This window comes from Semicossyphus pulcher, unplaced genomic scaffold (assembly GCF_022749685.1).
Source record: "Semicossyphus pulcher isolate SPU_LCO1_2020_fin unplaced genomic scaffold, fSemPul1.0.p SCAF_8, whole genome shotgun sequence".
NCBI lineage: Eukaryota > Metazoa > Chordata > Actinopteri > Labriformes > Labridae > Semicossyphus > Semicossyphus pulcher.
The window spans coordinates 14,434,486-14,460,076 of record NW_027211759.1 but is presented as its reverse complement, the minus strand read 5'-3'; the positions used below and the strand labels follow the sequence as shown (position 1 = coordinate 14,460,076).

Here is a 25,591-nt window from a genome sequence, read left to right as displayed (position 1 = left end):
CACAGTTTTCGGTGCAACACCTGTTTTGGTACAATATTAGAATGAAGTAGCTCCAAAAATGCTTGTTTTACAAAATAAAATATACAATAAAATGTTATATGCGTGTGTTGTCATAGTGATATAAGTCGCTCGAATATTCATTGGGTTTGTTATCTGTACATGATTCTGCAGCAGTGATTTGGCGCTGCTAATGCGCGCGAGTTTTCAAAGTGGGCGAGTCTGCGGGTCTTAAAGAGGACGTTCAACCGGCTAGCCGGAGCTAGCGTTAGCTTTGTTCGTCTCAAAGTTTACTGACAGGCCAACTAAGCCACAAACTGGCATTCAGCGGTTACATATCTGCGACTTTGAGTTAAAGTAGTGGTCGTATTTTTTTTAAGCTTGACTAGGGCTTCTTTTTCATTTTTGTCGTGCCCGTTGTAGCCTAGACAAGCTAACATGGCCAGGGTACCTCTTGTTAGCATCACTGATTTGCATTGTAAACATTAATATGGCTAACAGTTTATAACGGCACTTAAATACAGGAATAAGCAGCTCACAAGAGGAAACGTCCGTCCCATTATTGTAAACGGGTAAGTTACGGTTAATTGTGTTTATTGGCTTGTTCGTAACAGTGCGGGAGCAAACTTTTTGCTAACTTGTATTCTTAGCCACCTTAAGTGAACCATCTATTCCAACGTAACAAACACTTCCTTTCCTCTCCGCAGACCTCCCTTTACAAACAGGTTCTGCACCATGTCTATTGATTTTGACAGTGCTGCTCTTCAAACCCAGCATGATGAGGAAGAATATGACCAGGAGGACTATGCAAGAGAGCAAGAGGTAGAAGAAATATCCCATCTGCACTTTAAAGTTGTTGGGATAACGTTTATTACAGTGACCTGTGTGTAATATTGAATGTCTCTTTTTTTAAGCCAACTGCCAATTTGATTTTTTAAACGATACTCTGACTCCCTAACTCTACTTTTGTTATAAAACAATCTCTATCACAATATGTTGATTTATGATGTACACTGTCATGTTGACATACAGTGCAGTAATTATCTGTACTTTTGCTCCATCGTTACATTTTGCTGCATCATATATGTTTTTTTTGCTCATCAAGCATTTGAGGTTTGCATTGTTTAAATCTCACAAGCACTGTCAGCTCCAGTCATGCTGTTATTGCTCACACCTACAACATGTTGTGCCATGAATCTGAGCTATTATTGGCTCAAGGAAAGGGCCTCCTTCCAGGTGTGTCACACTGAAACTAGTTTTGTGCTGTGGTTTCCCTGCTTTCTCTCTATTTAGGTTAACTTGTTTCTTTGCTTGGCCTCACATGTGCTGAATAAGGCTAGAATGAAGGAGCTATAAATTAATGTTTTTCTAGTGGGCTGCAACACTGAGAAGAACTGGACTTTGGAAGAAGACTATTTCTCTTTGTTTTGGCCTATGTGTGACATGCAAGTCGGTGAAATGGAAAATGTTTGCCATCAGTAATTGGAATGTTTCTGCTCCAGTTAACCTTGCTATATGTTTTGTCCAAACAATGGAGTTCTTTGGGAGCAAAACACAGCAATGCCGCAGGGAGCCAACAACATGCCAGACACGTTTTGGATGTTTCACACAGAAGGTCTTCTCTACAGAAAGATTAGGCTAGGAGGTTGTCATATGGCTTCACAGCTGAAGAAGTGTTTCTTCAACGTTTGTTAAATGTGTAAGTGGGATAATATGGGTCCTTCGGTTGTGGACACAGTGAAGGATTTGAGGAGTATTCATCAGTCCTTGTGGGAAGTAAGTCCATCTGGCTCTGCTTGTTCTATCACACATGGCTGGTTGTTAAACAAGCCTGTTCAATCTGTTATTGACGCAAAGGAGGATTTGTCTTGTTTCTGTCGTTAAGGGCTAATAGATTTTGACAAAAAATATATTGTTCCTTGTTAATTTGTTGATGTTTTGTTTGTCTTCTTTGTTTAATTGTCTTGATCAAGTGATTAATTAACATATAATACAAAAATAGAGCTTATTTGAATTAGGGCAGCAGCTTATTATTACCTTCATAATTGATCAATCTCAAAACCTAATGAAGGCAGATCCTCACATTATAGAAGCTTTAACCAGAGAATGTTTAGAAATGTTGTTTAATAAATGTCTTTAACAATTCATAAATATGATGTTTAAGACGTGCTTTAAAAGATACACTGAGCTATTCTCCCCTCATGACAACAGAATATATGTGTACCCTGTTATCAATAGTTTACAAATGTTTCCCTCTCACATTATGTCTCTCAGGCTGTGATTTGTTCTCTGTTATATCTGTGTTTCTTTAACATGGTTGCGGGGCAACCTTGGTGACTCATTTCCATGTGCTATTTTTCTGCAGTTGCAGAAACTGCTCACAGACCTGCCCGATGACATGCTGGAGGACAGCCGAGACTCCACCCCAGAGCTGGAGTACTCAACCTGCAGCAATAAAAACACTGGCAACAGGTAACTCATGTGTTGCTGCTGACTCATTAGCAAGCTCAAGTGAAGAAAACATTAAGGTTTTTGTTCAAAACTTTCAGACATGCCTGATTTTGCCCTTTTCACTCAGCCCACAGTCCACATGGACCCAGCAATGGTCAGCTCATCCCAGGCCAACCTCTCACGAACAGGTCGGTTTTCAGTATGTTTTTAATGTTTTCTTCTTAATTTCTAAAAGAAAAATACATAAAAAATATTACTTGTCTCTTTGAAGAACTATGAAGTTGACTACGATCAACGCTCTCAGGATCAGTACGCTTACGAGAATGGAGCTGTTCAGAACAATAGAGATCAGGGTCCACCTCTGCCTCACACCTGGAACCAGCAGTCACAGGATCATCAGTTCAGCCAGGGGGATTATACATACACCAGCGTGGGCACGGAACAATCTACAGAGACACAGGATTTCTCCACAGACGAATATGGTTCTAAACCATATCCTCAAGGCACTTTAAACGGTGTAGTGTTTAACGGAGAAGGAGGACACAGAGGCATCCAAAACTACGGGGACCAGAGCGCCAGGAACCATTTTCAGGTAATTGGATTTTTTATATTTTTTTCATTTTGTCATCGCAGATAATTTAAAATGTCTGCACTTTTATTGATTGTTGCTCTTATATGTTAAAGAACCATGTTTTATTTCCAATGTATAAAAAGCTTATAAATTTGCCTTTTTTTGTCCTTTAATTTTGTTTTGTTTTTGTTTTTTTTATTGTGAGAAGTGAAACACAGTTGAACACATATAAAACAAGGAGTTTTAGGACAATAAAAACAGTCACAAAAAGATCAGAAGTTACCAAAGCAGAAGTTAAGCAAACAAGGAAACAAGAATAAAACAAACCTTTAATTATTTAACATTTTCAACTTGTTATCTTGCAGTCCATTGAGGGAGGCTGTAGTTCAATAATGCAACTTTTGATTTGTTTTATTATTGAGTAATTGAAAGCAATAATAATTTAACATCAAACATACTTTGTGTCTTTTGATGTGCTCTTCAGAAGTTACCGTCTGCAGCAGGAGTCGTGGATCAGCACAAGGCCAGCTACAATCCTCACCATCCTGCCCATCAGCCGAAGATGTTTAACTCTCAGGCTGCTAACCAACAACTTGACCATCTGCAAAGAGAATTCCTTGACTCGACACAACGTGAGTCTTCGTCTTGATTTAGTTGCTGAATAAGTGACAAAAGAGTTGCTGTTTTAGTTGAAAATTGATCAAAGTCAATTTAGGAATTTGTTGATTTTTGTTGAACTTGCTTAACAATGTATCAAGGTGAATAATCTGAAATGCAGCTACTGTCAAAGTGCCATTGAGCAATACACTTAACTCTCATCTGCTCCCTGGTAGTTGTTACGTGGACATGGTGCAAAGCAAAAAGGTTAAGTTATGTGTTTTTATTCAGAAGACCAAAAGGGGGGATCAATGAACAACAATGAGCTGCATGACAACAGATACCTTAGCACAGCGTTACATCAGCAAAGTTTCGGTTTACCGTTGGGATTCATAAACCTCCAGAAAAAACACATTTTCTCAAAAATGTAAAAAAATGTAAACGTCTTCAGTGTTTCACTAAGGGGTAAGTGACTGATGTGAAATCTGTGCTGCATTTCAGAAACTGCTGATAGAGAGCAGCTTGCTCAGCTGCAGATTTTACACAAGGCTCAGCAAAGGCAAGTTGAAGACTTGGAGCGGAAACTGGAAGATTCAAGGCGTAACATGAGATACCTCGAGCACCAGTTCGCAATTGCCAAAGGTATGTTTCATGCAGGTTTTGACCTTAAAAATTAGCTTTTCACTTCATTGCATTTCACAGTTGTGATTGTTGTGATTTATTGTCCTTTTTTATCATGCATTTAAATACTTGAATTTGAGCTGTTGTGGAATTGAAACAAATCACTTGAACTTGAAATAATTAGATCCCTCACTCTCGGCCACCTTGTAAAGTTAGAGGAAATACTAAACTATGCTGACCATTGCTTTTAAAGTATAGGTTTTGTTTTACTGATCAACCATTAGGAGCCTCAGGGCTGGTTGTCTGTCAGTAGATAGCAGTGATTTATAGAGGGAAGTAAAGCAGGACATTTGGTTATCTTAGGTACAGAGTGTGTATATACTGTGTATACAGAACACTGTTAACACAATGAAAATACTGTATTTGCCACCTTGTGGCTATGTGAGGGATTACACTATCTAAAGAAACACAGTGGCTCCTGATGGCCTCTTGTGTTCTTGTCCTCTTGTTGGATGTGCTGCTTGTAGGAACATAATGTCATTTTTTATGACCAATAGATGAAAAGGATGGCCTCGCAGTTAGTCTAAAGGAATCGTGTCGATCGGTTGAAGAAGCCAAGGAGAGAGAGGGTCAAATGCAAAACAAAGTGAAGGCAATGGAGCAGCAAGTACAGGTCCTTAATGAGAGGGACCAGGAGGTAAGTTCTGTGCTGACTCACACCCTTACAAAGAAATCGTTTTCTCCTTTTTATACTCTTAATAGATTAAAGCAAATACACACAGTCTGCAATGCAGAATGTTGTATCACTCTCTCAAACTGACCCAAATCGATCCTGCATGTATCACTTTCTGAATCATGCAGATACCTATATAATCTTCATTGGGGACAATATAGTAATTCAAACCTTTGTTATTAAATGTGCATTTTATTCGTGTATACTATAGTTTAACTTTGTTGTACAGAACACAAAGAAGCAGAGGGTGGCAGAGGCTGCAGTGGACAGCATGAAGCAGCAGATGTTGGAGCTTTGCCGCTCTGACACTCTGTCCAGAGTGCGGGAGCAGCATGACAGAGACCTTACCGTCATAAAGGAGCAACATGAATCTGCCTTGTTGACACTTCAGCAGAAGCTAGACTCCACCTCTCAGGCTCTGGATGAACAGGTCAGTAGTTACCATCACAGGATAAAGCCATTCGAAAAATTACTGAATGCAAAAACAAGCTATCTAAAACACGTTTTTTGATTTCAGACAAATGACAAAAGGTTTGGATGTAGTCTTAAGTCATCTGCTGACATATTAAACTTCGGTGTTGGTGTTTTGTGGCTTCCAGATTGATGTGGGTCAGAGGTTTCGAGGGCAGGTGAAGCAGCTGGAGCGCCAGAGGGAAGAGGAGCAACTAGAGAGAGCCAGAGTCGTCAACGGCCTCACTCAGCGTCTAGAGGAGAGTCAGCAACAGTGTGCCAAGCTGCTGCAGACCAGTGAGTGAAAAAGCCGATGTGGGCTGCAACCATATTTTTGTCTTTTATGTAGAGATAGACCGATATGGTTTTTTCAGGGCCGATACCGATTATTAGTAGTCAAGGAGGCCGATAACCGATATTTGGAGCCGATATTCATTTGCAGTAAAAGTGAAAATATTGGCGTCAAAATTTTGAATAATACAAACTCCAACACTTAACTTTGTTTAAATGCCTTTAAGCATATGTTTATTAAACAAACAAACAAAAAGCGCAGGGAGTTCCCAGGGTCAGCAGCATCTCTTATAAAGTTAACTGAAAATTTAAATAAATAAATAAATAACTTCCTGAAGTTTTATTAAGTAAATAAAACAAAGTTAAATAAAATTTGCAAAGAAATGAACTTTTTCTCCTCTCCGCCGTGTGTGTGAGCACTCTGCATGCACAGCTTTCACTGCTGATTGGCTGTTACCCGTGCCATGGCTCTGCGTGTAACCAGTCAGTGCTGTGGGTGGGACAATGCTGGTGACAGAGTAGTGACTGCAGACAGAGAGGCACGGCTACATCAGAGCCAAAATAACCAAGTTTTAAATTGATCTCTTATCGGCCGTCGTATTAAAAAAAAAAGGCCGATATGCGTCAAAATGCCGAATATCGGCGCCGATAATAGGTCTATCCCTACTTTTAAGTTAGAAATCTGAAAAAAAAACTGAGCATTTTCAAAGCATTTTTATGTTTTTTTATTTGCTCAATTCCAACTCATCTCTTGTCTTCTTGCTCTTTTATTTCCTACAGGTTCGGTGCAGGAGTTGACTCAGGTGCAAATAAAACTACAACAGGCTCAATCAGCCAAAGCGCTCAGTGAAAACATGAACAAAGTCTTACAGGTTTGCTCTTTGAACGTTCTGTCTTATAAAGGAGACGTTTTCAAAACATTATGGGTCAAGAAAAATGTGCTTAAACTTGTTTGGTTCAACTTTCCGTCTCTTGTGTCTATCCTACAGGAGGATCTGTGTGATTTGAAGGAGCAGATCACTCTGTATGAATCTGCTGTGAAACATGGCGTTATTGCATTAGACCTGAACAGTGACTGGGAGAACCAGCTGTCTGAATCCTGTGTGGATTTAGGATTAAAGAAAGCAAACAGGAAAAATGGCACGCTTCACAGGTACAACAGTGTCATTTTCATCATTATAATGACTGTGTCCCTTTGTGTCCCATTATATTAAAGTCTATCTTTCTATACGGTTTGTTCAGTACCGCCCTGGCTCACCTGTCGGAATCCAAGCTTCCCAAAGATGAAGCTTTGCGGCTCCTGCGAGTGGAGATGCAGCGCTGCCTGGGGAGTCTGAAGGGGAAGCGGCAGAAGATCAGTCAGCTGCAGGAGGAGCTCCATCTCTGTCAGGGTCGAGTTAACGAGCTGCAGACACAGCTGGATGAAGCCAAGCTCAGCTCTTCAGTAAGTTTATCTGTCTAGAAGTTAAAACACAAGCTTTAAGTTTGATACCTGGGTACAAACAGAAAAGGGAAAAACAAGTTAAGATAACAAACTAATTAAAACATATTTAAGTATAATATTGTATGAAATGTAAAACATTAAAGGCTCCCATGCAGAAGTGGTCATTTATAAATCTGCATGTGTTTTCACAGGTCAGAGAGAACGGCCAGATAAAACATCCTAACCTAAATGGAGAGACTCAGAAAGAGTTCATGAAACTACAGGAAGACAAACGACACTTGCAGGAACAAGTGGAGGTTAGTCATAGTTAAATGTCAAACCAATTATGTTTGATGTTTTTAGACTATAAAAAGATTGGATGAAAGATTGGTTCTCTGTCCGACCTCTAGATGTTGGAAACGAAAAACAAGGAGCTGAAACAGAGCGAGGAGAAGGTGAGGGCCGCCAACGCCGAGCTTTGCACCAAGATGAGAGAAATGATCCAAGAACTGGACCAAGAGAAGCAGGAGGCTTCTGAGAGGTAAGACTGAGGAGGGATTTCCTTTTTTACTTGAAATTATCTTCATGTTTGTGTGTATAAACGTTTGTGTTTCTTTGTGGAGAACTGAGCGGATTCATCAGCAGTACAGGGACGACGTGGTGAACCAGATCAGAACCGAGCTCATGCTGGAACACGACGCTCAGGTGGAACAGCTGACTGCAGAGCACCAGCAGCAGGTTCAACAGTTACAGTAAGTCTTTTCCACCTGTCACTGAACATAATAGTTATCTGGGAACCGTTGCATCTAATCAACATTGTGTATTACTTATTTGCAGGAACCAGCTGTCTGAGGCCAATGATAGGATGTTGGCCGTGCAGGAGTGTTACATATCTGTCTGCAAGGAGAAGGACATGCTTGAAGAAAGCGTACGCAACAGGGAGAAGGAGGAGGCTTTGATAAGAGATAAGGAGGTATTCAAGTATATCTTAAGCTCACTAGGAGTTAGAAACTGTTCAATGATCGTAATTTTAAACAATCAAAATACGCTGTTATAAAGTTAATAATTAATTGGTTTAGAAACAACAATTGTTGGTTTTTGTTAGGAAGTTATTTTCTGAATGATGAGTTGCCTGTGTCCAACTTGAGTGACTTATTGATTGCTTGTTGTGCCCAGCAAAAGTTGAGAGAGGAGAGCGGTTCAGTGGTGGCAAAACTGAAGGCGGAGCTTGAGGCTCAGCATGAGGCCTCAATAAACCAGCTCAAAGCTCTCTGGTCCAAAGAAAAGGAGGCGGAAATCCAGCGGCAGGTGAACTCTCAGGTAGCCTTGGCCAAAGCTGCTTGCAAGGAGGAACTGCAAAAGGTACGGTTTTCCCATAATCATCACCCTCAACCCCCAATTGGCGATTTTATGTTGCACCTGAGATTTTGTACTGCTTCTGTGCAGGTGGAGGAGACCTGGGTCCAGAGGCTGGAGGAAGCTAAGAGAGCAACAGACAGAGAGACTGCTGAGGCCACCTGTCAGGCAGAGGAGAATGAGGCCAGAAGTGTGACAATTACTGTGGAAGAACTGGACTCGAGGCTCGGTGCCCAGAAACAGCAGCTGCAACTGGAAGCTGAAAAAGTCAAACGCAAAGCTGTGGAGGAAGCACGGAAACAAGGCCAGAGAGAGCTGCACGAGAAACACCTGGAGGACATGGCCAAACAGGTCAGCGAGTTTACCTGGATATGTCTAATTCCAATCTACTTTACGATTTACTTATAAGTATTGCTGTACATTTGTTTTGTCACCATGGTTTTTATTTCACACCAGCTACCTAATACCTTATCTCTTCATCTCTCTCTTTACACAAATCTTCTACAACACAGCATGTTCTATACTTCAAACAATTGTGACTGTCTTGCTGTCAGCATGAGTTGTCAAAGTAAGACGCTGACTTAAGAGTTGGTGTTTCAGGTTGAAGGTGCAGTAACCAGGGCCTACAATCGCTGGATTGAGGAGTTGACTTCATTACCAGAATTTCAAGCCTCTCTCAAAACAGAGCGAGAAAAGTGGGAAGAACTGCAAGAAAAACACACAGAGCAACAGGTATGACGAGGTTTTATCTTTGAGAGCTTCTGCTGTCAACTAGCTCTTTTTTCCATAATGTATTTACCTGCATTTTAAACATGACAGGTATCTAAGGCCCTGAGAGAGGCAGAGGAGCGGTGGCATAAGAAGCATAAGAGCCAGCTGGATGAGCAGAGCTCTGAAACCCAAAGGGTAGAGGAGCTGCAAGAGGAGGTGGTAGTCCTTCAGAGTCAGCTGGAGCAGGTGAGAAGAGAGCAGGCTGCCCTGCTGAAGGCCGAGCTTGCTGGAGCTAGAGCAGTCTGGAACCGCGACAAACAGCAGGAGCTCTCTGTCGTGCAGGCCCGCACAGAGCAGGTGTACCAAAACGAGCTGCAAGAGCAGCGCAAAAAGCTGGAGCAGGCTATGCAGCAGGCCAGGGAGGAGGTCGACCTCCAGAAGAAGGAGCTGCTCCTGCATATGGAGGCCAAGCTACAGCAGACTCTCAGGGCCAGAGAGGAGGAGTGGAGACGTCAGCACGCAGAGAGGGAGCAGGCCCAGAGACAGCAGATGAGAGGTGGATTTGTAGCAGAGCTTCAGACTGGTTTGGCTGAGGTCCAGGAACAACTTCTCAGGGATCAAAAGACAGATCAGCAGGGCACTGAAGACACCAGGAGGAGCAGCGGGTTCACATCAGACGGCTCAATAACACACATCATCCAAACGTGCTGCAAAGACATCGTCAACAGAGCAGTCACACAAGCCAAGAAGCAGTGGAAGAAAGTAGGTTGTTAATGAATGATGTATTGTCTAAAGGTGAAAATATGATGTACTTTATATCTGGTGACCTCTCAGGAGAACAATGTTCATGAGTTGCTTCATCTTTTATGGTCTCACTTATGCCCCACAGATAAGTGAGGAGAAACTGGGCCAAGTGTTAAAGGAAACACAGCAGCAGCACGAGAGAGAAATGGAAAAAATGCAAAGTATGTTTTGTGCTCTTTTATGTCATGCAGTGTATATTATTTTGATTAGTGAATAGCGTAGTGCCTTTAACGCAGGACAATGTTGTCGCTGTTTGCAGGCTCTTTGTCCCAGAGGAAGGAGCAGGCCCGTTGCAGGAAGGAGTGCACGGACGCTGTGAGTAAGCTGCAGAAGAAGAACCAGGAGCTCCAGAGACACTTGGAGAAAACCTGTCGTCAACTCCAGCACAGCGTTCGAGAGCACAAAACTGCAATGCAGCGTCTGAAAGGTATTTAATGCATTTAGGATGTTGCTTTAAATGTCATTGTAATAGTTTAATAAAGCTTCACAGTATTTATGTGAGTGTGATAATGGTCTACAACACTGTTTATTGTAGATGAGCATGAAAGCAGCTTACAGAAGGCCAAAGAAGAACATCTGCAGCAACTACAGGAAGAGAAGAAAGCCAGAGAATCCTCCGGGTTTGTGTAGTTTTCATGATTTCTTATCTTTAGTTCAACGGCCAATGACTGTATTGTTACTCTGTTGTAACATGCCAAGTTTAAAGGAGCAATTTGCCCTGGAAAAGCCACAGTTAATAAAAGCTGGTGTTCTCTGTAATCGATAGAAGCAATAATATGTGAAATTGGCGCCACAGCGTGCAGAAAGTTGTACAAACAGCTTGTGGTTTTGCCCATTCTACATTCCTACAACACCCAGCATGCATTGCACCCCCTCTGAAAGGAATGGACTAGTGAGAGACGCTGGAGTGAAATACTACCGTTTCGCTGCAGGCAGTGGCTCAGAGCGGTACAGAATCCGAGAGACGACGAGAATATACCTGACGATTTTGAACGAGACATGACATTGGAGGCGGGCGTCCACGATTGAGGAAGTGTAGTTTAGCAAGCTCCCTGGCCTCAGCCAGATGACGCGTTTTATGTAGTCTGGCAAAGGTTTTCCAGGGCCCATTGGAGAAGCAAATTGCGTCCTCCAAAGGCACAGTGATTTGTCCAAAAAAACATTTTTATTATATTAGATCTGCCCGATAACTTTCCAAAGGTATTTGTACCTTCTCAAAATTCAAATGATTTATATGGTAAATTTTTTAACTGCAGAGCTCTTAAAAGAATGTACAGGAGATTATAGACTTTTTGTGTAATCAAAAACTCACTTCATTAGATAATAAGAATGTAAGTCCTGCTAAGTAATAAGGGAAACTAACTTATTTGGTGTATGGATTTCCCTTTTTTAAACTCTTGCTTACAGGAGCTCTGATAACCAACAAAATCTCCAGCACGGCCTCGAGGAGATGAAGCAGCAATACCTGATGACTGTTGAGAAGATCAGAGGTTAGTAATGGTGCTGTTTTGTGATGTCCCTGTTTTTTATTTAAAATACTCGATGTAACACTCCCTGGAGGGACGGAGGAAGGCGTTGTGCAGATAAAACTGTTTCAGAACTATGAATGAAGCAGTACTATGTATTTACAACTCTCCTCACTTGTGAACTTGATTCAGGTTTGCATGTTTATATGCATTCCCATCAACACTCACCAAGTAATAGCCTCGTACATGTGCAAAGTGAAAAGCACAGATAACATTTGTGTTTTTATGTCAGGAGACATGCTGCGTTACCTCCAGGAGAGTCGGGAGCGTGCAGCAGACATGATCCGTACGGAGGTGCAGAGGGAGAGGCAGGACACAGCCAGGAAAATGCGCCGCTATTATCTGACCTGTCTGCAGGAGTTACTGGAGGACGGAGGAAAGACTACAGGGCAAGAGGCCATAATCAGTCCTAAACTTGTTTGCTCGCTTCATTATGGCTCCTCATGCAAATTATATTGATCTTCTTGTCTTCTGCAGGGCTGAAAAGAAAATAATGAATGCTGCAAGCAAGCTGGCGGCCATGGCGAAAGTGCTGGAGACGCCTTTAAAGAGTAAATCTGGAAAGAACAGTTTACAGAGTGAGTCCTATTCTGCAGAACTGCTTTACTATACTTGTGTTAAATTAGAGAATATCAACAGTGTGTATTGGTGTGTGTATTGACAGGCTGTTTGATGCCTGTGTCCACAGCTGATTGCCCTCCAGGTAGACACGCCAGTTTCAGTAAGAACCCAACACTGACTGAGCTTCCTGACATCAGGCCAGAGGAGAGGTCCCAAAGAGAAAAGACTTCTGCGGATTCAGAGCAGAAACAAACCGCTGCAGCGAGGTCTAAACCTTTGAGTCACCAGGACATTTCTGCATCCGGGAAGGAGGAGGCCATGATAGATGCACGGCTGAAACCCCAAACCGCTGCTCACACTCACCTCCGCCCTCACAAACCTTCTCAACACATGGCTTCTTCATGCCAGGTGGATTTTGTGGATGTGTCTGTGAGGAGTAAAAGCCGGGATATTTATCTGCAGGGAGTTAACTCCGATACGACAGACAACCACCCGGACTCAGAGCGACAGAGGAAACCATTCGTCATTCAGGAGGCTCCAGTCAGAGATGAGAAACGGACCGACTGGAGCATGACCAGCAGCGACTCTGACACGGGCTTACAGGTTTCCAGACTCTCCCACTCTGGAAGGAAAGTAGAACCAGTGAAACCATTTTCTGTCTCCTCTACATCAGCCAGCGACTCAGGAGAGTTTGGTGGCCTCAGTCCGGACGTTTCTGACTTGACTGTTTATAATGAAATTGCAAAGAGGACCCCTCACACCCAGACCTCGAGCTTTCCCAGTGCAAAGACGAGTTCACGCAGAGAGCCCACCCCTGGCTCCGAGTGCGACAAGCAGCAGGGAGTTTGCCCCAGGCCTCTGTTCTCTGAGCTGAGACAGCGGCAGCAGGACAGCGGCTTCGACAGTCCTTTCTACCAACACAAATGACAAAGTGAAGGGCAGGCGTGAAGTGAGGTAGGGAGACAAGATAATAACTGTCAACACTTTTATTTAGCTAACCCAATGGTGCCTTTAATGTGGTGTTTAAAGTTTACATGATGTTGAGCCTTTGCCCTCGTAGCTGCTTTCAGTGTTTTTGTGTGTATGTGAGTTTATATCTACGTTGTTAAAGGAGCAGTTTGGCATATTAGGATATGATTTATTTATTGCTGCCCACCCTAGATATAAAGATACAGACATTGAAGCATAAATCCACTTGATATTACAATACGTGCAGTGCTCAGGATTGGCTCGCTGTTACCCTGAGAGGTTGGATAAATACATCCTTGATTCATAAGATCTCAAATGTAATGGGCCCTTTTTAGTATAAAAGGCCTTCAAGATGAGTTCATGGCAATATTTAAACTCAAACTTCTTTCCGGTTTTGCACGAATGTCTGTCAGCTCATGAAGGCTGATGTGCGTGTTGTGTTCAGGGGTTTCTTCTTAACTGTGCGCATGCTTAGTTAGGAGTAATTCTTACATTAGTGCCGTCTGAGGAAAATGTTTCAGGTCAAAAACTGTAGCTCTGCCAACACTGTAATTTGTGAACCCTGAACTCGTGCTACTAAAAGTGTAGCATTACCCTCCGACAGATGGTTTGAGACTTTACTTTTTAAAAGTTAACATATGAATTTGGTTATTTACAAAAAGCCTTTCCTTAAATGAACCCTGCTACAGGTTAAAGTAAAGCTGTATTCTGCTTTGTCTGTCTGGGATCAGTGCCGTTCAGATTCCAGTGTGTCTGTGTGTTTTAATGTTTTGAAATATTTTATATACTTTATTGAGATATGCTGAGCATAGATTACAAATGTTTTGTACACTGCTTTGATACTTTTTAATAAATCTTATCATATTGAAAACAAAGTGGAACTACTTCATTAATTCCAGCATGTCCTGTTATACTGGAAGGGGATGCACCATATTGGATTTTTTGGCGATATCCTATATGCAATATTTTCCAAACCTTTTTGCCGATTGCTGATTTTGATACCGATATATTAGGCACATGTATTTTTCCACCTAACTGCAGAGAGCATCAAGTGTCCCCTGTTGTGGAACTGATATCACGCCTACTCTTCTTGTAGAGGCCCACTGGCAGATGCAGAACTCGCATAATACCGTGCTTTTAAAAATGTACACATTCACTGGGCAGTATAAGAAAAATACTTAAACTTAGGTTATGTACAAAATGCCATATTTATTTCTAATATTTTCTTTCAAATAAAACTGTAACATTCAAACAACTTAGACAGGCTTGGATGATGTTCTCCCTAAGACAATCCTGACGATAGCCACAACTAGGGCAAATTTGACCTATTGCACAGAACAAATACATACAATGAAATCAACCCTGCTGTCCGCTTCGGAAACTTTGAAAAACTGCCGAAGCGCAGACATCTTGCACCCTTCGTCACGCTTGACGGAAGAGGCGTGGTGCACGCAGTTTTAGGGAATCATTTAGCGTTTAGGCAAAATGAAAACCTTGTTTCATCGGTGGAACATAATGTTTCGGCAGAAATAATATATATAGATAATATCGTTCATCCCCAACTACAATTAGTCCATATCGTAGGTTAGTATTATTAATGACTAATAGCACAAACACAATCCTATTCCCTCCCATGTAGATTCAACTACAGCTAATTTTAGGGACATCTATTTTCAGCTAGTGATAAAATGATTAATCGATTGTCAGACAAATATTGCAAACACAATCGGTAGTTGATTCACCATTTGTCGTTGTTCTAGTAAAACTGATTCCTATTTTAAAAGATGTTTTCAGCCTCTACACAAAGTCATAAAACATAGTGAAATAAAAATCTTTTGGGTTTTGAAGTTAAGCTCTGACAAAACAAGATATTTTGGGGCTGTAGAAAATTGTGAGCGGCTTTATTTTATTTTCTGACGTTGTAAAGGCTTACCCATTCCTGAATTTGCTCGATTAATCAATAACACTCGACTGTTGACATATTACTGTTGCTTTTTAACAGGTTTATATATTAAAGCTTTGTAAAAGTGTGCTACCTCTTGATGAGGTGCCTGTGCTCCTCCTCCTCTTATCGTTTTGTCCCGACCTCCTCTTCTCCATATATTATATAAGTGTCTCCTGCTGGACTCCCCACACTGCTGAGTACTTCACTTGTAGTCATGTTTATCCTGATACTGCTCGCAGCTGCTGCTTTTCTTGCCTTTTTGTTCCCGCATACTTACTTTTTCCAGGATGTCCAACACGTGTTAGTTAAATGGAAAATCAAGAACCGTATCCTGAAATACATGCAGGCTAATTTCACCATGATTGACCAGTTTTTAGAAGCGGTGGATGCACACCCACACAGGCCGTACCTCCGTTATAAAGACGAGACTTATACATACCTGGACGCCGATGAACTGAGCAACAAAGCAGCCAGAGTTTTGCTGCAGAGTGGCCGGATTAAAGGAGGAGACACGGTCGCGCTGTTCCTCGGGAATGAGCCCATGTTTCTGTGGCTGTGGTTGGGTTTGATGAAGATCGGATGTCCCGCTGCTCTTCTCAACTACAACATCAGATCCAAGTCCCTGTTACACTGCTTCAAATGCTGCGGGGCCAAAAGTCTGGTCGCAGGTGAAGGTAGGGTTTGCATCCATGTATTCTCTGTGGAAAAATGTGTACTTTTATTTTCAATTAAACAGAGATCTGTGAGCATTTGGTTCCTAATCCTGTACTTTTAAAGGCAGGACCTTGTCATGGAGTATTTTTACACCAACCTTTGTTGGAAGCCTGTTTCCGCCAGTAAAAAAAAATAAAAATAAAACTTAGCCTTGATTTAAAAATTAAACCTGCAAATGTTAAGTCATAATTATGAGATAAAAAGTCAAAATTATGAGAATTTTTTTTTACTTTTAGCTCATAAGTTTGACTTTTTATCTCATAATTATGATTTAACATTTGCAGGTTTTTATAAAAAAAAAATTAAAAAAAAATGTAGCTAAGTTTTTACTGGCGGAAATAGGCTTGTATAGTTTAGTGTTGGTGGTTGAGGTGAAACTTTATTTAGCCATTTGATGTAGCCTGCCGTTGGTAGTTTTAATCTACAACAATACGTCATATTGTGTTTAACATTTCAATTCTCAATATACAAAATGTAAAAATGTAAAAATCCGATCATGAAGTAGAAAAGTTCGCGTTTCTCTCTTAAATATATAGAATTAATTAAAAAGGTAAAATTGGCCAGTGCAAAATGTCCTCAGTTACCTTCCACCGCTGGTTGGCAGATGTTATGATTGAAAATATTTAGGATGAAAACACTCGATTACTCGCATCAAAACTGTTATTGTGTAATATCAACAGAAGCAGCTGAAGGCGCCACATTTGTGAAAGCTGACACAGTGATTCTACGTCTTTGTTGACTTGTGTGCTTTTATTCTACTTTTTTCTCCCTACTAAACATTCTCAAACATTTTTTTTGAGAGAAATCTTAATATCCTCTTCACATGGGTCAAATGACTTTGAACTATTTAACTTGTGTTCACCTTTTTGATGTTTTTTAAGATCACAGCTGAGGTTTTATACTTTTAGTTGTGCTTTGATTTTACAATAACTGCACTCCTTAGAGTTTGTCACATGAGCCATACTGACTCCTGTCCACTGCTCTTCTTTTCCAATTTTTTATTGACTTGCTGCAAAATTTGTGCAAAATATTGACTGATGAATGAGCAAAGGTTAACAGTACGAGTATGTGCAACTTGCAGAGATAACACTCCAAAAGATGTGTGTCAGTGTGATGTTTGTCAGTGGGAGTCCTGGGCCTTGTTTATGGAGAAAGATAGTTTTAGTGTGGGATAGATCCATCTCAATACTCTGCATTCACTCCTTGTCCTTAGCAGTGACGTTAAGCGGTGAGGAGGGGCTCAGTGGTGGAGTCACAGAAGCGCACCATCATTGATTTTGATTATGGCTGGTTGAACTGGCTTAGCTGCTGCAGAAAGCACATCCTCTACTGAGCTTATTTTTACGAGGTCCAGGGTGCGAGGGGATGATGGGGACCAGGAGGTCGAAGGACCCCACAGTTTTTACTGACTAACTAAATACATTTTGAGTTGCTGCTGAAGATATGGGTTTTTTTATTCCATCATTGTGAATCATTTTAAACTGCAGAGATCATGTTCATTTGGTTTTATTCCCAGAGTTACAGGATGCTGTGGAGGAGGTCCTGCCCAGTCTGCTGGAGCAGCAGGTCAGCGTTTTCATCCTGACAGACAAATGCAGGATTGCAGATGCGGAGACCTTCAAAGACAAAATGAACAAGGCCTCTTCTGAGCCTCTACCCAAAGACTTAAGGTCACATGTAACTATGCGGAGTCCAGCAGGCTACATATACACATCAGGGACAACAGGTGAGCCTCTTTAAGGGTCAAATACTCAGGACATAAACAGTCAAAGAAACGGTGATTTCACTCTGGCTTCTCTTTGACAGGCCTCCCTAAAGCAGCTGTGGTCACTCACACCAAACTGTGGATGTTCAGTTTGATGCAGTGTCTATCAGGAGTCAAGTCTAGGGATGTGATCTATGTTAGTCTCCCTCTGTATCACAGCGCTGGCCTTATTGGAGCTACTGGAGCCATAGAGAGGGGTGCGTACCAATTTGGATGTGTATTAGACGAAATGTGAGGGCAAAGTTTTAGTGATTCTGGTGAGGCGTAAAGCTGGAGTTATTTCAACTTCCTTCTTTTGTGTGGCTCTCATAACGTAATCAGAAAAACTCTAAACAGCTGGGTGCTGTAGTCTTTTTCAGCAGACAACATTAAAACAATAGTTAATGTTGCATTTAATAGGGACTATTTATCATCAGCAGATGATTTGACATATTTAGTTCTGTAAGTGCACAAAACAGGATATTACTCCACATTTATGTCCTAAGGAGGAAATGAAATACACAGATGAGGTTACCAATAACAAATAAGTAACCACAGGCTGATCATACAGGATACACCTTTCATAACCTGAGTCAGCTGTTTGCCGCACCTGCTAGTTAGTGAGAAGAAGTTTTGGATAAATGGTAAAAAAAGATGATAAAAGGATCATTTTATAGGATTTTTAAAAATGGCTTTAATATGGCTGTTTTTTGCCTTTTTTGTTGCGGCTTCTGAAATGAATTTAGCTCTATGGTTCAGACCAATGACTGTATATAAAGATGGACGACGTGTCTCCATCTGCTCCCATTGTAAGAAACTGAAGCCAAAAAAGCCCCCGTGACGGGCGCTGCCATCTTGCGAAGGTGACGTCATTTGGAGCCAGAGTCTGCGCAGTAGAGATCGGCGGGTGGAGCCGTCATAGCCGCTCCCGCTAACCAAAACACACACTGAACTTACAGAAAAAGCAGCAAGGATCCGGCACGTCGGTGTGTTTAACAGCAGAACAGCTTCTTGTGTTGGTCTGAGGTTAACGTTCGCAGATATGGAAACTCCAATGACTGTAGTGATTGTTTTAGTTACGTCTCCTCTCACCGTTCCTCCTCTACTCTGCTAATCCAGAACAGATCGGCTGCAGGAGTCGTATTTGTCAACAGAGCTGTCAATCATCCTTTTTACAGCATCAAACTAAAAAATAAAGTTCTCAGGAAAATGAACACTTGGACATAAATCAGCCCAATAATAACAAACTATAATGACAGAAACCATGTTTGAGAAACATTAATTTGTCATGTATTTAGATTTTATAGTTTGACTCATGTCCCATCTGTTAACATGGAGGAGGCGGGCTTTATGAGCTATACTGCAGCCAGTCAGCAGGGGGCGATAGAGATGTTTTGGCTTCACTTTTAGGGAGCTGTCATGTCGTCCATCTTTATATACATATCTTGTCTGTGGTTCAGACTAATAAGCCATATTTTATTTTATGTATCTCTGGGATCGATTCATTGTTGTTGTTGTTTTGTTTTTGTGGGTTTCTTGAGAAAAACAACATATTGAACACCCGGATCCTTAACATGTTAATTGTCATGATTTGCTGTGTGCAGGTATCACAGTGGTTTTGAGGAGTAAATTTTCTTCATCGCAGTTCTGGGACGACTGCAGAAAATATGATGTGACTGTCATACAGTACATCGGTGAAATTATGCGTTACCTCTGCAACGCACCAAAGGTATATAGGTTATGTAATTGCACCTGATATGAAAAAGTCAAAAAGCAAAACTGTTCTTATGTTTCTTTGAATTTTCTTCAAAAACAGAAACCTAATGATCAAATCCACAAAGTGAGACTCGCGATAGGCAACGGGATGAGAGCGGACGTTTGGAGCGACTTCATAAGCAGGTTTGGAAACGTGGAAATGAGAGAGTTTTACGGAGCAACAGAGGGGAACTTTTCCCTGCTGAATTACAGCGGCAAGATCGGAGCTGTCGGCCGCGACACCTTCCTCCACAGGGTAAAAGTCCTGTTCATGCCAAACTATGTAGTAAAAGCTGTTAATCAGTATGTTTTGACCTCTTTTTGTTATGTTGCAGTTGCTCTTTAAGTATGCTGTGATCAAATACGACGTAGATGAGGAAAAGCCTGTGAGGGATTCTTCTGGCTTCTGCATCGAGGCTGCTAGAGGTGCGGCACTACTAGACTGTGTGTAGCTTTGAGGACACACAGGTCATGTCCTGAAAGAGTGATGTGTTTAATGATTCTGTGCACCACAAAATGCTGATCTCCTCTGCAACATAACATTGAAGACAGTTAGTGTTCTTAATAACGCTGTAAAATGCAAAGAAATGTGTCTACTTGCGGTGTCTCCTGTACAATGCACCATAAAAGAACATGAAACAACACCCTGTTTCCAGACCGAGTGCATGTTTAACTACCCCTCTCCTTCATGAACTGCCCTCAGGTGAACCTGGACTTCTGGTATCTGAAATAACAATCAGGACACCGTTCTCTGGTTATGCTGGAGACATGCAGCAGACTGAGAAGAAGAGGCTGCATAATGTCTTCAAGACAGGAGACATGTTCTTCAACACCGGGGACCTTCTACGCATTGAAGACGATTTCATCTACTTTCAGGATCGAGTTGGAGACACTTTCAGGTGAGTTCTTCTGGTTTCAAGCTTCACTTTAAATTTGCTGGCTGAAACGTGTAAGAGCATGCATCTTTAAAGCTTTTTGTTTTATCGCTAATAGATGGAAAGGAGAAAACGTGGCTACGACTGAGGTGGCCGACGTCATCACGATGATTGACTGCATTAAGGAAGCAAACGTGTATGGAGTTCAAGTGCCAGGTAAGTGTCTTTGTAAAGCTTTTCTAGGAATGTAAACAAGGGACAAAACTTCTCTCAGTTATGTCAGAATGTCCCAAAGCCCTATGTGCCATCTTCAACCAAAGACATTTACTTTACATGAAGAGAAAGCAAGTGTACCTTTTGCTCATATTTCAGAGGAATGTTTGGAATTTGTGAGAAAATAAAAGATTGTCTGCACCTTTCTCAGTCAAAAATTGATTAATCAATTAATTGTTTCAGATGTAAATTATAAATTAAAGATCTAATCTTGAAGATTTCTGTTTCCTTCTCTTTGGCGCTGCCTAATGGTGATAAACGGTAATTGTGGGAATACACTTCTCACATATCTAGACGTCTACGTTTGGCTCCCTTTGTCAAGGTTGTAACTCTTGATTTTCCTCGCTGACGGTGGCTTTCCTTTTCAGACCGTTTGCCTTCCTCTGAGCGTCGAGTTTGTTTCTTTTTCTTTGGATTTTTTTTTTAACACTTGCAGAGACCGGAGAAGCAGCCGCTTAGCTCCGCCTACCCTCTCTGGCAGACCAGCCACTGCTGGCTGATGGAAAACGCGTCACTAACTGGGCGCTGCTTCTCATTTTTTACACAAATGTCACCACAGACCATAATAATACAATGTACTGCAAATGCAAAGGCTTTCATCAGTGAGCCACAGGCTCAGTCATCATTGTGTTACCTCATTCAGCGATATATAGTGACTTAACAGACATTTATTTAAGTGAAAATCTTCCATATTATTACTTAAACTGCAGAAATATGAAAAAGTGTGAGAAGTAATTAAAATATGGGTTATATTATCCCCTCTCACATTATTCTTGCTCATTACCTCGAGAGGATTTCCACCAGGAGCCTGATTTTAAAGTACTTTCTCTCTGAGGCCCAGAGCAAGTAAAACAAGGCCAAACTGAACACCATGTTGACAGTGTGGAGTGGGCTGATGTTGGGTCACAATTTAATGTGTCATAACAGGCCGAAGAGGCCAGTGCACTTTTATTTTTTTGATGTCATGGAACTTTGCCCCAGTTTGCCAGCAGTATTTACACTTTGTCAGTCAGTTGTGATCAGTGTCCTGGGAATAAACTTTGTCTGAAATACTTGAGTTTATGATTAGACAAGGGACGCCTGATTGCATCATGTTTAAGTCTCTGTGAACCTAGACTGGCGGTTTTGTTGGGGGTGTGCGAAATGTATATTTAATTTGATAGGTACGATAAAATGTAACACAGTTCAAAAGAGCATAAAAATGATGCTCTGCACAAAGAGTCTGTAGCTATTGTTAATCTTTGTAGACTTTTACAGTGTAATTAAAATATACAACTTTCTGTACAATAAACCGCAATGCACTTTAGATATGGAATACAATAAAACACACAGACCACAATACACATACTTATTACACCTTTGTCATTTAGTTTACAGTGGGCTGTCTGCAGCCTCATCTATAAAACAGTCCATAGCATCCCTACTAAAGTGTACACAAAAGTAGAACAAGGTGTGCTCCAATAATCACCTGTGGGCAACCTGATGCATACAAATGCTCCTGCTGATTAGTGGTTCCCAAGAGGGAGACGAAGAAAAGAAAAGGAATGTTTTTGACACAGAAATGGAGCGGCTTGGAGGTGAGGTCTGAAAGCACATATTGTTTGGTGGCCTCAGCAGAGGGGACACAGACAAAAGAAAAAGCAGCGAGTGGAAACATGATGCTGCTGCCTTTATTTCAGTGGGTTAAGTGAGTTGGAATATATCTGAAAAATAGGGCTGGATCAAATGAAGCCAATTAGATTGCATTCACCCCTCAGAGCGTGTTTGCAAATGTTGGGGGAGCGTGCACGACTGAGCTGTAACCAGATTGCCTCTTTACTCTATGTTCAGAAGTTTTCTTATGAATACTTAAATACGAGTACAATAGTGCATCACCAATTTCCAGTGTCTCCAAAATGTGCAAAGTCATGGGTCAGAGTTTGTAAGTGTATGCACAAAAATGTAGATTATCTGGATTTCAGCTGGTCACATGTTGCAGAGCTGACAGCGCCATCAAGAGAGAGAAAGCTGATTGTCTACATTTACAGCTGTCATTCACAATGCTCCTTGTGACTGTTACTGTCTGTCTTTGGATATGTGTGTGTATGTGTTTGCAGACCATGTCTCTCAGAGACCCCCTCTGATGTACACAGCTTATGTAAAGGGGCAAAAAGAGGTGTTTAAGGACCAGCGCAGAGGCTGAAGTTCAAATAAGTGAACTGTGACCTGAAAGTGGTAAACGGTTTGATAACTGTACACACATGATGTCTACATGTCTACACACATGTATGTCTGAAGCAGCATGTTATGACCTACAACTCCATTCAGAATGCAAACTGCATTTTGAAACAACAATTAATCACAGGTAGCAAATTGTGGCAGGTTAATCAGCAGCATCTCTCCACCCAGAGGTTTTTAAAGGGTTTTTGAAAAAGAGTTGTTTTTTTTAACTTTATTGCTCCTTATTTCTATTCTTATTTTTTATTTTATATACTTGTAGCTATTTATTTTCCACTTTCTCACCACAATAAGCACAGATATAAAATCTGTACTTATTGTGGTCCTTGTGCTGATGCAACACCTTAAACTTCCCTCTACGGATCAAAAGAGCTTATCTTATCTTCTTGAACTTATTGCAGCACTTCTTCACTGAGTTATAAGTCATATTGACACAGAGACACGATACAGTTATTTTATTTGAATGGGTGTGACATACACTTAGCAGGGATGTTTCTCTCAATACATTGGCAATAAACATGCGCTCCTTTACAACTCCAGAAGTTGCTTGAAAATCATCATATTTTTAAATGTAATTACAGTATTGTTGCCTCCTGTGATAGTTGTCTTTACATCTATTGGTTATTGGAACAGGAACTGCTGATGGCTAAATCGACACAATTTTATAGCGATGATCTCAAGGATCTCAGTTTTGATCTATTTGGCGGCACCTTATGGCGATAAAAGGCAAATGCAGGCGCATACGTCCCAGATAACCAGACGTCAACGGTTGGCTCCCTTTGTTGCGGTTGTAACTCTTGATTTTCCTCGCTGACGGTCGCTTTCTTTTTCAGACTGTTTGCCTTCATCTGAGCGTCGCGTTTGTTTCTTCTTCTTTGGATTTTCACTTATTTTTGAAGTTGTATCTGTAGTCATCAATCTTTTCTTTGTTTGTTCAGCCATAGTAGATTACTGTTTACTCGCAACACTTGCAGAGACCGGAAAAGCAGCCGCTAAGCCCCGCCTACCCTCTCTGGCAGACCAACCACTGCTGGCTGATGGAAAACGCGTCACTAACTGGGCGCCAATTGTGATTTTTTCTGTGAATGTCACCACAGACACCCAGTCTGTAATACTGCAATTGCAGAGCCTTTCATCAGCGGGCCATAGGCTCAATCACCACTGTGTTACCTCATTTTGCGATAGATAGTGACTTAACAGATGTTTATTTACATGAAAATCTTCAAGATTATATCTCTAATGTTACCAATGTGCCAAATGTAAGATTTTAAAAAAGGGTCGAAAGTAATTTAAGCACTTAGAGCGTGATTATGGTCCATGTACAAAGAATTTAACATTTGAGTGACAAAAGCCCCTAACTGTAACTTTCCATGTTGCTCCATAAAGTTTCACTTCTCTAGGTGACTACGAGCTTCTCATTCCTCCCTTTGAGTGTGGAACTCAGAGCAGCTTTGAGACTTGTACTTCTGGTTGTGGGCTCGCTGCGTCTTGTACTTGTACTTGTACCTGTTAGTTTGGGGCATATCCCAGCCTTTAGTTCATAGCATGCTTCACGGTCCACTGAAGCCTGCGTTTCCCATAATGCAAAGGTGCTTCTTCTACTGAAACCCTCTCTGCTTGGTAAATAATCTCATCCATTTAAAACCAGTTTGTTACGCAGGCCTTTTTATTACTCTCAAAGCCCAAGCAGTTTTAACCTGATGATGTCATAGTGATGTAATCGGGGTTATTGTATCTGACTTGACAATTATCCCACAGCAGTACTCTTCATGACTAGAAAACTTTTACTCTCCAGTCTGGAAAATGATGTCCCTGAAACTTGAAGGAGTCTGCACCACATGTTTATCAATAATGTGTTACATCAGTAAACTGGTGCCGTCTGATTGGCTCGTTCTTTGGCTTTTCTAGGTCAGGAGGGGAGAGTTGGAATGGCCGCTATTGCTATAAGTGATGGACAGAGCTTTGACTCAACAGGTGTTTTTAAACACATTGAAAAGTTCCTGCCGACCTACGCCCGGCCCCGATTTATGAGGATTCAGGTAAATTATTCCCAAGCATTCTCTTTCAGCCCCCTCCCCCAACTCCCCCCACCCTGATTAATAAATCGTACTGTTTTTTTATTCCAGAGTTCTTTGGACGTTACGGGGACGTTCAAGCATATGAAGACAAAGCTGGTTGAGGACGGCTTCAACCCAAATGAAATCACGGCCCCTCTCTTCTTCCTGGATGAGAGAGTGAAGGATTACGTCCCCCTCACTCCAAACATTTTCGATTCAGTCATGTCCGGACAGATCAAAATTTAAAGCAGCTTTCTTTGCCTCTCTCTCTGAGGGAAATTATACCAATGACCCACCTGTGACGTTCAGCACATTTGAAGGTTGTTTTGTGACCAAATGTTGTGATTTCTCTTTATACTTGTACTTCAACTACGGTATTGATCACACCCATGTCCCTAGGTGACTTTACTTCCCCTCCTGAGAACACGTTGAGCTTGTTGTTTGTTACATTGTTGTTCTAATGAGGGCTGAAGTCTCTTAAGTTTGCCTTTTTCTGACCGACTGGTTTGGGATGATCTCAATTACAATTACAACTACATGCAGCGATCATAGAAACCAAGAGTTACAGTCTGATCTTGCCCATGTGCTCCGACAAAGAGACCTTCCCACTGCAAGCTGAAACCTCAATAAATAACTTCTGATAATTAAAAATGAAACATAACACTTTCCTTCACCTATTTTACTTGAAATAATCACATGTAATTGGTGTGTTTTTACATAATGTGAAAGGTATATTGGAAAACACAGTGTACTCCATGAACTTTCAATAAATGTGTATTGTCCTTTTTAATTATAGCAAAGTGTTTCTCCCAATGCACAAACTGACCTTTCCTCCTTTGATGCGTACTGACTGAAGCTTACTGGCAGCATCGACAGGTAATGTTTTTGAGACAGACCCAATGGTCTAATTGTTTCCACGGTACGCAGGTGTTTTCTCAACAGGACTCCTA

General features: G+C 41.3%; 2 protein-coding genes across 2 annotated transcripts; both read left to right on the top strand.

Annotated features, from left to right (window-relative positions):
- The first annotated feature begins 732 nt into the window (after nucleotides 1-732).
- On the top strand, nucleotides 733-13,285 carry cep152 (centrosomal protein 152). Its single transcript, XM_069686653.1, has 27 exons — nucleotides 733-819; nucleotides 2,363-2,469; nucleotides 2,576-2,636; nucleotides 2,720-3,040; nucleotides 3,504-3,651; nucleotides 4,118-4,258; nucleotides 4,795-4,934; nucleotides 5,200-5,400; nucleotides 5,570-5,717; nucleotides 6,492-6,583; nucleotides 6,701-6,864; nucleotides 6,954-7,155; nucleotides 7,347-7,451; nucleotides 7,545-7,675; nucleotides 7,758-7,886; nucleotides 7,972-8,107; nucleotides 8,311-8,496; nucleotides 8,581-8,841; nucleotides 9,091-9,222; nucleotides 9,310-9,963; nucleotides 10,091-10,166; nucleotides 10,265-10,432; nucleotides 10,541-10,625; nucleotides 11,413-11,495; nucleotides 11,764-11,920; nucleotides 12,009-12,109; nucleotides 12,220-13,285. The coding sequence occupies exons 1-27, from the start codon at nucleotides 733-735 to the stop codon at nucleotides 13,017-13,019; spliced, it is 5,016 nt and encodes a 1,671-aa protein (XP_069542754.1). The 3' UTR covers nucleotides 13,020-13,285.
- A 1,935-nt stretch (nucleotides 13,286-15,220) lies between these two features.
- Nucleotides 15,221-24,887, top strand: LOC138612595 (long-chain fatty acid transport protein 2-like). The gene is made up of 10 exons (XM_069685953.1): nucleotides 15,221-15,680; nucleotides 17,237-17,446; nucleotides 17,527-17,682; nucleotides 19,069-19,193; nucleotides 19,281-19,475; nucleotides 19,555-19,645; nucleotides 19,923-20,118; nucleotides 20,213-20,310; nucleotides 24,493-24,623; nucleotides 24,711-24,887. Exons 1-10 carry the CDS (start codon nucleotides 15,221-15,223, stop codon nucleotides 24,885-24,887), a joined length of 1,839 nt encoding a protein of 612 aa, XP_069542054.1.
- The last annotated feature ends 704 nt before the right edge of the window (nucleotides 24,888-25,591 follow it).

Excerpts from the sequence above, each read along its gene's own strand:
- cep152 (XM_069686653.1), top strand. The coding sequence starts at position 733 with ATGTCTATTGATTTTGACAGTGCTGCTCTTCAAACCCAGCATGATGAG. Across the intron at positions 3,652-4,117 it reads ATTCCTTGACTCGACACAAC|AAACTGCTGATAGAGAGCAG; the intron begins GTGAGTCTTCGT and ends GCTGCATTTCAG. Across the intron at positions 5,718-6,491 it reads TGCCAAGCTGCTGCAGACCA|GTTCGGTGCAGGAGTTGACT; the intron begins GTGAGTGAAAAA and ends TATTTCCTACAG.
- LOC138612595 (XM_069685953.1), top strand. The coding sequence starts at position 15,221 with ATGTTTATCCTGATACTGCTCGCAGCTGCTGCTTTTCTTGCCTTTTTG. Across the intron at positions 20,119-20,212 it reads CGAGTTGGAGACACTTTCAG|ATGGAAAGGAGAAAACGTGG; the intron begins GTGAGTTCTTCT and ends TATCGCTAATAG. Across the intron at positions 20,311-24,492 it reads GTATGGAGTTCAAGTGCCAG|GTCAGGAGGGGAGAGTTGGA; the intron begins GTAAGTGTCTTT and ends TGGCTTTTCTAG.